General features: G+C 45.2%; 1 protein-coding gene across 3 annotated transcripts in view; it reads left to right on the top strand.

Annotated features, from left to right (window-relative positions):
* The first annotated feature begins 1,239 nt into the window (after positions 1-1,239).
* Positions 1,240-12,642, top strand: part of LOC147604675 (polyadenylate-binding protein 2-like) — a 31,936-nt gene continuing 20,533 nt past the window's right edge. For 2 of the 3 annotated variants that reach the window (XM_086794805.1, XM_086794804.1), the window contains exons 1-2: positions 1,240-1,354; positions 1,547-1,689. In XM_086794805.1, coding sequence (XP_086650931.1) covers positions 1,570-1,689 — 120 coding nt within the window. In that variant the 5' untranslated portion in view covers positions 1,240-1,354; positions 1,547-1,569. Of the gene's footprint in view, positions 1,355-1,418; positions 1,690-12,642 lie in introns of those variants that run through there. The other variant, XM_086794806.1, reaches the window with a different exon arrangement.

Genomic DNA, 12,642 nt, shown 5'->3' with positions numbered 1-12,642 from the left:
GAGTTGTTGCATAGTGAATTATGCTCCACAACCACTGATATTTCAGTTTGGATCAAGGACCGGTCTTGGATAAATGGTGTCAAATTAAAGGGTGGCAAAACTAGGGATATTTATGCATTAATGAGAAGAGGGGATGCCAATGTTATGTATTGTAACAAAGTTTGGAATGTAAAGTGGAGTGCTTCTAGTTTGAAAAAGAGATGGCACTTGATGTGGAACTGTCAGGTCCCTAGGAAATTTCAAGTTTTTTTGTGGAAGGTTTGCATGTGGTCAGTTAGAAGGTGCAAAAAAGAAACATGGCTAGTGGCATTTGCCCTAGATGCAGGTCTTCAATAGAAAGTGGCAAGCATGTGTTTTGGGAATGCCCAGCATTGAGGAGCACCTAGTGCAAAATGACTAAGTGGATAGAGAGGGGTCTGAATATGCAAATCTTTTGGGAGGACTGGCTACTTGGGAAGTGGGCAGTTAATGATGAGCACAGTGGGTTGGTGTTTAACATTGTCAGAACTTGCACTCTTTGGGAAATCTGGACTAGCAAAAATGAAATTATATTTTTGAGGGCTACATGTACAGGATTGCAGGATACTGAGCTGATGTATAAATGTATATGCATGTGTTGGTCTATATGTAATGTAAACAAAATTAGATCTCTGGAGCTGGATTTGCTAATTTAGAATTTGTAGAGAAATATGCCTTGATTATTTCCTTGATTTTGGCTGAGCTTTATGCATACTAGGGTTTCTCTTCCTAATGCTGGTTTGATAGATGCAGGTGAGGTGTTGGATTGAGAAGATAAGGCCTCCAAGATTTGGTCCTAAAGCTCAGAGATGGTACCGCAAGGAAAAACAGATGGATTACACCTTTGTGGCCTTTATTGAGAACCCAGTTGGCACTAGACCTACTATCAAGGTGTGGTCAAAGCATGGGGGAATGTTAGAAAAACAGTCTCCCCGGGGTTGCACTACTGAGGCTATTATGGAAGCTTGCTTATTACTGGGGTATCAGATCTCACGGGATCAGTCTAGCTTCTTCTGTGAGGATGAAAGATGGGAATTTCTTTGTAAAATGCTGAATGAGGTTAAAAAGGAGTAGAGGCTGTTTTTGAATAGTTAATATAAATATATATTATTGGTCCAAAAAAAATTCTAACCAGTAAACGCAATCACTTGATTTTGAGCTTAGCAACGTGTCACCCTACGTAGTGTCCGGTGTGTACAGTTCGACGGACAAAGTTGCAGTGATTCAGTGTCTAGTATGTAACCAGCCTTTAAACGTCCAGGGAGTTGGATGGACAAACTTGCGAAAGAATTTTGCAAGATTTAGAGGAAACATTTCTCCAGAGGCGGCGGCATAAGTATGTCTCTGTTTGTATGCCGATTAGGATTTCTTAATGCGGATTAGTGCTTTTTTGATGCGCCTTAGGGTTTCTGTGTTGCGGATGAAGATTTTTGGATGTAGATTAGGGGTTTTTGAGATGCGGCTTAGGGTTGACTAGGGGGACTATGATTTTCTGAGGTCACTGACAGTTTTCTTGGCTCTGCAACAGACTGTTTTTAAGGTTTAAGAAGAATGGATGATGAGCACGAAGTTTATGGGGGAGAGATTCCTGATGATGTAGAGGACGCAGACATGGACGCACACCACGAGGAAGGGATGGACAAAAGGAACTCTGATGATTTTGCTGCCCAGGTCAGTTTCTTTTCTGTGCCTAGGCAAAGAGTATATTAGGCCTCCATAACTTTTTCTTTTGGGGCCTTCTGAGGGTGGCCACCCTCGTCCCCCGCCGGACACGGGCCAGTGTGCCATCGCAGTGTTTCAGGGTCACTTGTGCACGTCCTGCACTTGCACACCCCTCTTGAACGATGTATTGGTGTCCCAGGCCCTTACTAGGCTAGTTGGCCAGGTGAACGGGTACCTGTCTCTGTTAGGTGTCGGTGTCTAGGGAGCACTGGTGTGTGTGAACCTATCTTAAGCATGAAAACTAGCAACAGCAGGTGTGGTTCATGGAGGCTGAGGGACAATGAACTGTTTCAAGGCCATTTGGGTAGGCAGAGGGCCAAATGAGGCGCCCAAGTTTGGCCGTGTGAAAATGCAGCATAATTGATTTTTATGCTTGTACACAAGCATCCAGGGTGTTCTCTAGTGGCACAGGAGTGGGCAATCAATTTTTATCTTCTGCCAAGTGTCCTACACAATTCGTTGGTCAGATGTTGTCTAGAATGCTCTAATCCTTGACAAAACCCTTATGCGTGCCATGAATCAAATTGGGGAGGACAAGCTGTAGTCTTTGGTTGATGGTTTTGGCTAAGATTTTGTATGCGGTTCCTAGGAGGGTGATGAATCTCTAGTGCCGAATCTCCAATCTATCACTGATTTTGATGATCTTCGGCTTGGGTGACTTGGAAGATGACGAGGAATGTAGTTGAGAAATCCATCATTTGAGAGTTGCAAAAGAGAGCTATGGTGGGTGGAAAATGAGAGAACGCATTGTTAGAGCATGAAATCAACCCTAATAGAGATAATTAAGATACGAATCAAGGGTAATCACAAAAAACGACTTGTATTATCAGAATGAGCTTGTACATCCATATGTAGCTCACATCCATATGTTTTACGCACACTTGTGCTATCCATGTATTTATAAATGCTCACATTCCTTGTGTACCCTTGCACTTTCCATGTGCCTACTTTTTGACTATTGACTACCTTTTACATTCATTCATTCACATGTCCAAATAACCTTAGCTTGCATCCATTCTAATTTCATAACATCCTCGGTTCTATCCCACATACATGTGTCTCATACATGACATGATGGGCATCACATTTCAATACCTTCCCTAGGTGTCCAAATGGTCTCATCCCAAGAGTAGAACGTACATACATGACATCACATGACATTCTTTGATCCCCATTGATGGAGACACATATACATTTACTTAGCTTATATCATAGGTGACTAGAGGTGATTACATCAACATGACATGAGACATAATATGATCATAGACATCATTATATCTAGAAAAGATGTTCTTTTGGAGCATCATCAAGAGTTGCTTCCACCATTGCATTGGATTGTTGCTTTTCCTTTGACCAATAATTCTTCTCAAGGTGACCTACCTTGCCACATGCATCACATACAAGCTTGGGCTTGTTTCGATGACGACATTGGGCCATTACTAAAAGAAAGTGAAGCAAATAGAAAACAGATGTAGGTCCTGGTACAAGACCTGTAGATGTTGGAAATTGATGTTTATTGCTGAAAACTAGCACGAGGGAAGACCGTAGGTGTTGTACGATGGTAAGAAGTAACAACAGCTGCTAATGACCTCAAGTGAATGCTGAAAAATGAGATGAACCGGGGGAAAGGGGGGTCAGTCCTTACATACTTCCTCATATGTTGGTCGACCAGCTGGAGCAGTCCAACAACAGCACAGTAGCATAAAATGCTATATAAATGTTGAAAAAGACCTAAAAAATAGTCGAAAAATGTGGAATAATATCTGCAAAGATATGCCAATGCAGGGCCTCATAAATGGCCAATACAAGCATGAAAATGGTGATGTAGACCATTTGGCGATGATATAATCCAACACCTCCTCTTCAGCGCCAAAGGGGCGGTCCAATACCAGCACGCTGAAGTAACCCCTCCATAGTAGCTCTCGGAAGTGATTGGGGAAGAGATCAGCCACATTGTTCTCGGTAGAACAATAGGCCAGTCGAAGAAGTCCCAACTCGATCCAGTCGCGTACAAAATGATAATCTTCAATATGGTTGGATTGTCCCTATATCACTGGATTCTGTGCTAGAGCAATAGCACTTTGAGAATCTGAGAAAATAGTAACTAGAGAAGTGTTGGCACAACACAAGTGCTCCAGAATCTGATGAATCTAAAGTGCCTCAATGGAGGAGAGAAGGTAGGATTTATACTTAGTCTCGGTGGAAGAAGCAGAAACAATCCTCTGCTTTTGAGACTTCCAAGAAACCAATCCAGAACCAAGCATGAAGCAATATCGAGATGTAGACCTCCGAGTATCAATAAGCCTCCAATCAAAATCTGTGAAGCCAACCAAATTTGCACCACAAGAGTAGGTGATGCCATAATTTGAAGTACCTCGAAGATAACGAAGAACTCTCAAAGTTGCTTGCGAATGAGACCTTCGAGCGGTTGATGAGAACCGGCTGAGGACACTCATAGCATAGGAGATGTCTGGACGGGTGTTGGCAAGGTAAAGCAATGAGCCAACAATCTGCCGGTACTCTCTGGAATCCACCAAGGGTGTATCCTCCTCCTTGGATAACTTGGCATTGGGATCCATGGAACAAGAGAGAGGTGTACAATTTGACAGTCCATAAAGTGAGAGCAGCTTCCTCGTATACTTCTGTTGAGAAATGAAGATACAGTCATCTTTTTGCCAAATCTCCAGCCTAAGAAAATAATGTAGAAGGCCAAGATCAGTCATCTCAAATGTCTCTGAAAGCTTGGATTGAACCTGTGTGACCAACCCAAGATCGGAGCCAGAAAGAATGAGGTCATCAACATACAAAACAATGACACAAATATCTCCATAAGAAAGAAGCACATAGAGATTGCTGTCAGCATATGTCCTCTCAAAGCCAAGAGATAACAAGAAGGCATCAATCTTCTGATACCAGGCATGGGATGCCTGTTTGAGACTATAAAGAGCCTTTTGCAGAAGATACACATGGGTGTCCTGTCCTTGAATCACAAAACAAGGAGGCTGCTCAACATAAACTTTCTCCTCTAAATCTCCATTCAGAAAAGCGGATTTGACAGCCATCTAGAACATGGGCCATCTGAAGTGTGCAGCCAGAGCCAAAACAATCCTGGTGGTGGTATACTTGGCTGTAGGAGCAAATGTCTCATCAAAGTCTTCACCTGCCTTCTGAGCATATCCTCGAGCAACAAGGCGGGCTTTGTACTTGTCTAAAGTACCATTTGCATGAAACTTGACTTTGAAAATCCATTTCACCGAATAACACAACGATGTAAAGGCCGTGGCACCAAAGACCAAGTGTTATTGCTCTCAATAGAGGCCATCTCTACATCCATGGCTTGTCGCCACTGCGGCTGTGAAAGAGCCTCCTCTGGATTCTCAGGCTCATCGATCTCTTGGAGAGAACTCATGAGAGCATAATTCACTGTGTGATGAGATGTGGAAGCCCGAGATGAACGGCGAGGTCCAAGAGTGATGGTAGAGATCTGGTTATGGAGCTGTGCATCAGTGAGACTAGAATCTCTAAAGAGTTGCTGAGCCCACCGAGGCAGGCCAATCTTCCTCTCAAAGCGTGAAGAAGAAGATCCGGCTGTAGTAGAGGACTTATCTGATGCTGCTGGAAGTGGTGATGAAGTAAGCACTGGTGAGGGTAATCTGGGAGTCAAAGTAGGACTTATAGAGGGACTGGGAGTCGTAGAATCTAATGCAACGGGAACGGGTGACTGTGGAGGAGTAGCTAGCATCGAGGTTGCAGCAGGGGGAGGAGGAGGAGCTGAACGTGGAAGAGGTAAAAGATCACTAGCATCTGTCGGGAATGGATCATCCAAAAAGTCGAAAGATGCATCAGGTGGAGAGAAATCAATGCCAAACAAGCTCTCATCAAACCGAGCATCATGGGAAATGATGATGTCATCAACCTTCGGATCCCAAAAGCGGTACCCTTTGGATCTAGAAACAGATGGCTTGTGGCTTGTAAAAGCCTCCTCCAGAGTCATCCCCTCAACCGCTTTTGTGAGAGAGCGGTTAATTAGATAAACTGAGGTAGCCACAGCTTCACCCCAGGAAGCAAGAGGGAGACCTGCATGATGCAACAAAGCAAGAGTGAGTCATGTCTTTGATGGTTTGGTTCTTTTGTTCCATAACTCCATTCTGCTGAGGAGTGTAAGGAACTGCAGTCTGTTGGTGAATGCCCTTTGAAGCAAGGAAGTCATCAAATGGTACAAACGTGCCATCATTATCAGGCCGGAGGAATGAAACTCTACCCCCAGACTGATTTTCCACCTTCGCGATCCAAGTCCTGAAACTGGCAAAAGCATCTGACTTGTGAGCCAGAAAACATACCCAGACTTTGTGAGTGAAATCATCCACAAGAAGAAGAAAATATCGAGCCCCGCCAAGAGACTCAACCTCCATAGGTCTTGCAAGATCTGCATGTATAAGCACTAGTCTTTGGGTTGCTCGATGAGTGGCCTCCTCTGGAAATGCATCTTGATGATGCTTGCCCATCATGTAGGATGAGTAGATGTGAGAGAGACTTGAGCTGAGGTAGTCCGTTGACAACCTGCTTAGAATGGAACTTTTGTAAGGCAGCAATGGATACATGACCGAAGCGAGAATGCCACAGAGAAGTATCTACCTCAGAATTTGGGAAGAAAAATTGGTGATCTTGTAGAGACCCCCATCATGGGCTCCATTGGCAACAACCGAGAGAGTCTTCCTGTCAATTACTTCGATGACCTCATCATCAAAGTACACACCAAGTCCCTTTTGAGAAGCTTTGTATACTAAAAACAGATTTTTCACGCCGACAAGTAAAATCCATACTCTTTTGCCATCTTTAGGCAAAAGTATGCTAGTGAATGCTTTAGTTTTCTTTTGTGGAAAATCCCCGCTCACACCTTGGCTGCATTCAGTGTGTGAAACATCGATCAAGACTGGTGAAGGGACCAAATGGTGACATCCCCTTCATCTTATAAGACAAGTTGTCCGCAACTGTATAAGCCTAATACTAGTCGAATACTCTTCAAATACAGGAGATCCATTGTCATTTAGTAAAATCCGAGCATTAAAATCATAAGTTCAGATCCATTGTAACCATAGATACTCGGTAGAGTTGCCGCTTTTCTGAATGTTTAGTGATCCAGAATGCTACCAAAAACTTCCCAGAACATAAGTACGAAGTGAGCACTAGGGTTGCTAGTCCTGAGAAAACACACCATGTTAGGTTGCATTTGCCATACATGTACTGTCATGTCAGGCTCCATACGCCACACATGTACAATAGGAAAAATACACCATGTCAGCTCCATAGGTCACACATGCATTGTTATGTCAGGCTACTCATGCCATACATATATTGTCATGTGAGGTTCCATATGTCACACATGCAATCTTGCCATGTCAGGCTCCGTATGCCATACATGTATTGTCATGTCAGGATCCACAAACCATACATGTTTTATTATGTCAGGCTCCATAAGCCACACATATTATCTTGCCATGTCAGTGGGCTCACACCAGAGTCCTTGCTGGGGATCCATCCGCCAAGTATTGGTAGAAACTCTTGTTGGCATATGCACGTTCTTGGATTTGGGCATGTTCTTGGATTCTTCTAGGTATATAATTCAGTCGTATTAGCGGACATGCAGATTTCACATTGTGAAGTTTTCGTCCGAGTTGTGGCCAGTTGATATTGTGCTAATTCTTTCTATCTTTAGCGGTGCATTTGCCCTATCAACGACTTATTTGCTATACTCATTCTTTCTATTTGCTACTTCCCTTAGTGCTAGTCTTCATTATGGCTGAGTCTGCCTTGCATCTCCGGAGGTTTGACAGAAACTCAGTACGAAGGCCTATGTGTGAATATATGCTCTTATGTGTGTGTGTGTGTGTGTGTATCTGTGGAGTGCGTGTGTGAGAGCATATCTTGATACAGAGTTCTACACCCACTATTGGGCACTGATGACGTTAGTGGAGATGTCATGGTATTTAGTCCATACTACGCATTATGGAGTTGATAGTTATATAGTCTTGTGGGTTGACTACCATGAGTATATAACATGCACGTTCCTAAAAGGTGATTTTGGGCATGTTCTTGGATTCATATAGGTATATAATTCAGCCGTATTAGCGGACATGCAGATTTCACATTGTGAAGTTTTCGTCCGAGTTGAGGCCAGTTGATATTGTGCTTATTCTTTCTATCTTTAGTGGTGCATTTTCCCTATCAACTACTGATTTGATGTGCTAATTCTTTCTATTTGCTACTTCCCTTAGTGCTAGGTTTCATTATGGGTGACAAACTCAGTACGAAGGGTTGTGTGTGAATATATGCTCTTATGTGTGTGTGTGTGTGGAGTGTGTGTGTGAGAGCATATCTTGATACAGAGTTCTACACCCAATATCGGGCATTGATGACGTTAGTGGGGATGTCATAGTATCTGGTCTATACTGTGCATAATGGAGTTGATAGTTATATAGTCTTGTGGGTTGACTACCATGAGTATATAACATGCACGTTCCTAAAAGGTGAATTTGGGCATGTTCTTGGATTCATCTAGGTATATATATATCACTGGGCTCCACACCAAAGTCCTTCCTTGGGATCCATCCACATATGTGCAAACGGCATAAACTCCTGTTGGCACGTCAGTGGGCTCACATCAGAGTCCTTGGGGATCCCTCCACATACATGCAAAAGGCATGTGCTGTGAAGAAAACAATATTTTTCCCAGCCAATAAGGGATTTTTTTTTGGGTATTTTATATTTTATTTGGGGTTTTTGTCTTGGCTGCTGGCCTGCACCTTTTAGGGTGACCGACCAGCACCCCTCCTCAGTATATATAGCCTTGCCTATCTTTATCATTGGTGTACCACTTCATTGTTATATCCGGTACCATCTGGCCACTACCCGGGACAGCAGCCCACCCTTTGCTACAGGCCACCGTGGCCCTCTCTGTTATCATCTGCTGGGCGCCTACATCAGGGCTGACCTCAGCGTTTCATCATCAGATGTACATCAGTGTTTACTTCAGCACACCATCAGGGTTACCTCAGCATTTATCATCTAAGCTTTACATCCTTTTCATCAGCGTTTTTCTTCTGCTATCTTCAGCGTTTATCATCTAAGCTTTACATCCTTTTCATCAGCGTTTTTCTTCTGCTATCTTCAGCGTTTACCTCAGGCTGACATCAGCATTTTACAGCAGCCTCACATCAGGCTCACACCAGCCTTACATCAGGCTTTTATCGGTGCTTACATCAGGCTTACTTCAGCACTCTTATCTGCGTTTTACATCAGCATAGATCAGTGCCTACATCAGCACTTCATCTGCGTTTTACATTAGCAGACATCAGCGTTTTCATTAGGGCTTATATCAGCGTTTATATCGGCCTTACATCAGCGCATACATCAGGGCTCACATCAGTGCTTACATCAGCATATCTCCTACGTTTTGCCACAGCCAATGGGACAGCAGCCCCTTTTGCTATACATAGAGCATATCAGCGTTTTTGCCTCAGCTCTCACCATCGGGACAGCAGCCCACTCTCTGCTACATCGGGATGGCAGCCCACTCTCTGCTTCAGGTACGCAGCACCCATGTCACCATAGCTTGCACCACTCGGGACGGCAGCCCTCTCTGCTTCAGGTACGCAGCACCCGTGTCACTAGAGCTAGCACCACTTGGGACGGCAGCCCTCTCTGCTCCTCACCACTTCAGGTACGCAGCACCCTTGTCATCAGAGCTTGCACCCTTCAGGTCTTGCAGCACCCTTGTCATCAGAGCTTGCTCGGAGCTCCACCACCACCACTCGGGAGGGCAACCCTCTCTGCTCTTCATTGACCACCTCAGGTACAGCAGCACCCTTGTCATCAAGGCTTGCATCACCTCATCTTCTGCTGCCTACCACCTCGGAGTGCCTTTGCTTCCCCCGACGCGAGCCTTCGACACCGATCACCACTCGGAGTGCTTGGCCTCACATCGACGCAAGCCTTCATCATCGATCGTGCTTCAGCTCCGACATCATCTCCGCTTCTGCACTGGTCTTTCTTCTCAATGTGAGCTCACATCAAAGGGCTCTTGTACATATTTGCACTCACCATTATATATATATTCACTCACATATTTCATGCTGTGTGGTTTTGCTCTGATCTCTCGTATATCTGGTCCTTTTGTCTTTTTGCCCTCACATGTGCCCTGCCATGATCGGTGTGAGAGTCCTTCCCCACAAAGCCACCAAAACAAGCACATGTTCACTGTTGTCCAAGGAAGCCATGTATGTCTTTGACCAGCCATACAAGCGCAGAATACCTGCCATATTAGGCTTCGAAACAACTCATAGTCTAGAATGAGCTACTTCATGTTACTGATGAATAATTCATAGTTTTGTAACCGCATATGTTGTCGGCATTCATCTCCTGTCTGTACACTATGTCAGGGCCTCTGTCGTGGGTGTGCCCGCTTGTATTTGGTGTCTTCTCATTTTTCCTCACTCTCCGTATTTTTTTCCATTTATTTGGAGCTGTGTATGGGCTGTCGATTGCCCCCCCCCCCCCCCCCCCAGGTGCTGGCCGATTGTGTTTGCTGGTTGCTCGACTGCTCTATTGATACCCGACCACCCTTCAGTGTTGGCCGACTGGGTTTGATCTGGCCGACTGACTTTTTCTGCTGGTTGTGAGCATACCAGTAGCTAGGGGCCATATAAAATGGCCCCTGCCCACACACTCCTTCATTGTGTACTCCGGGATTTTATTGGTGTATATAGCAGAGTTACGCTAGCTTCTCTCTCTCTTTCATTTGTGTATTGCTCTCTACAGCAGTCAGGCTGATGTCGGCCTGTTTTGAGCTGGCCGACCAGCAGCTAGGGGCCATATAAAATGGCCCCTGCCCTCACACTCCTTCATTGTGTACTCCGGGATTTTATTGGTGTATATAGCAGAGTTACGCTAGCTTCTCTCTCTCTTTCATTTGTGTATTGCTCTCTACAGCAGTTGGCTTCATTTCTGCTGTGCATTTTGACATGGTATCAGATCCCCAAGTGGCTTGAAGCTTGGAGATAGTGGGACGTCGAGGGTTTGCTGATTGGAGATTGTTTGGGTTGTACGGGACTTGGGAGATCGGGTAGAAGGCGGCCATCACCGTTGGACAGCCACCTTGCATTCAATTTGCAGCCTCTTCTTCTTTTTTTTTCCCCACCCACCCTCCCTTCACAAGACCTTGTGAACCCTTGAGATGGCAGATTTGCTTGAGATGGCTGAAAAGCACGTGAAGATCCCGACACTCCCCACGTTCTCGGTGGACCGCCAGTTGGACGGGAACAACTACGGCATATGGAAGGTAATGATGGAATCTGTTTTGGGGTCGTATGACTTGGTTGATTTCATTGTTGTTGCGGTTCCACGGCTGGAGTTGGAAGAAGGGGAGTTACCCTCTATTCGGAAGGAATGGGGGAGACAGGCACAGTTATGGGATCGTGTTAACGCCCGAGTCCGTTCTTTCATCTTCCACAATTGCACACCACAGGTGATCAATCACATAAAGCATATAATGCTGGTCAGAGGGATTTGGCGGCATTTGGCTTCTCTCTACAACAGGGTATCACCCATGAAGAGAATCTCCTTGGAAGTTTAGATGCGGGTGATGAATGAAGTTTAGATGCGGGTGATGAATCCTGCAAAGTCGTCGACGAGCACATCAACAAGTTGCAGGCTCTTCAACAGGAAGTTCTCCAAGCAGGGAAAGAGATATCGACAGAGGATATGGCCATAACGTTGTTGTCACATTTGCCCTCTCAGTACTCAGCCTTTTACTCCTCTTTGATCACCAGTGGGGGGCAGGCTCAACACCATCACATGGGAGAAGCTTGTGCCCATGGTCTTGGACCAGGAAGAGCGATTTTTTGAACCCTCCATAGGGCGGAGGTTCTGAGGGCTTGACTGGCCAACGGTCGAAAGGCCGTAACAACAACAACAACAAGGGCAAAGGGAAGTCTTCATCGGAGAAGTCTTCTGAGAAGAAGCTCGATTCAGACCGAGAGAAACTGAAGGCCGAGAGGACTTGTAATGATTGTGGCGAGAAAGGCCACTATTGGAGGAAGTGTCCCAAGCGGACTGGGAAGAGTGCTGATTCTTCAGCTTCAGTTGCAAAGACTCCAGTCTTTGTGCACTTGGAGATGTTGGACACCGATGCTTCATCTTCTTTGAGCGAGGAGGCAGTTGGCTTCACCGCCAGGGATACTCGGGAATGGATTTTTCATAGTGGTGCTTCCAAGCACATGACTCCTTCCTGTGACTTTTTTCAGGGTCTGAAACGGCAGTCAGGTCGCATTTTCATTGGTGACAATTCCACCATACCGATTCACAGCGAGGGCTGGATGGAGATTATTCTCAATAGCAGAGGGGGGAAACATTCCTCTCGTGTTCTTTATGTCCCTGCACTTGGTTTTCATCTGTTGTTAGTGCATGAGGTGTGCAAGATTGGCTTCCGGGTGGAGTTTGAGGAGCATTCTGTTGCTCTACGGGACCGTGAGGGACTGGCCAGGTTGTTTGGGAAGGTGGCGTGGAGAATGGTATATACAAACTCCACACTCTCCTCTTTGACAGGTTCTCAGATTTGTGATTTGTGGCACTTTCGGTTTGGCCACTTGAATGTGGATGCGTTGCGGCGAGCTTCCCGGGACCAAATGGTGGTTGGCTTGCCAGATGTTGGTAGCAGGCAAGGATGCTGTAGTTCTTGCATTTGTGGTAAGCAGCACAGGGAATCTTTTCCAAAGCAGGCTTCCAGGCGGGCTTCGAAACCTTTGGAGTAGGTATACACCGACTTGTGTGGACCTATGTAGACAGCATCCTTGGGAGGTTCTTTGTACTTTATGCTGCTTGTCGATGATTGTAGCAGAGTCACAT

The sequence above is a fragment of the Cibotium barometz genome, chromosome 61 (genome assembly GCF_041138505.1).
Source record: "Cibotium barometz isolate CiBa-2024 chromosome 61, ASM4113850v1, whole genome shotgun sequence".
Taxonomy (NCBI): Eukaryota; Viridiplantae; Streptophyta; class Polypodiopsida; order Cyatheales; family Cibotiaceae; genus Cibotium; species Cibotium barometz.
Note: the sequence above shows the minus strand (reverse complement) of the source record. Positions and strands in the feature narration are given on the sequence as shown.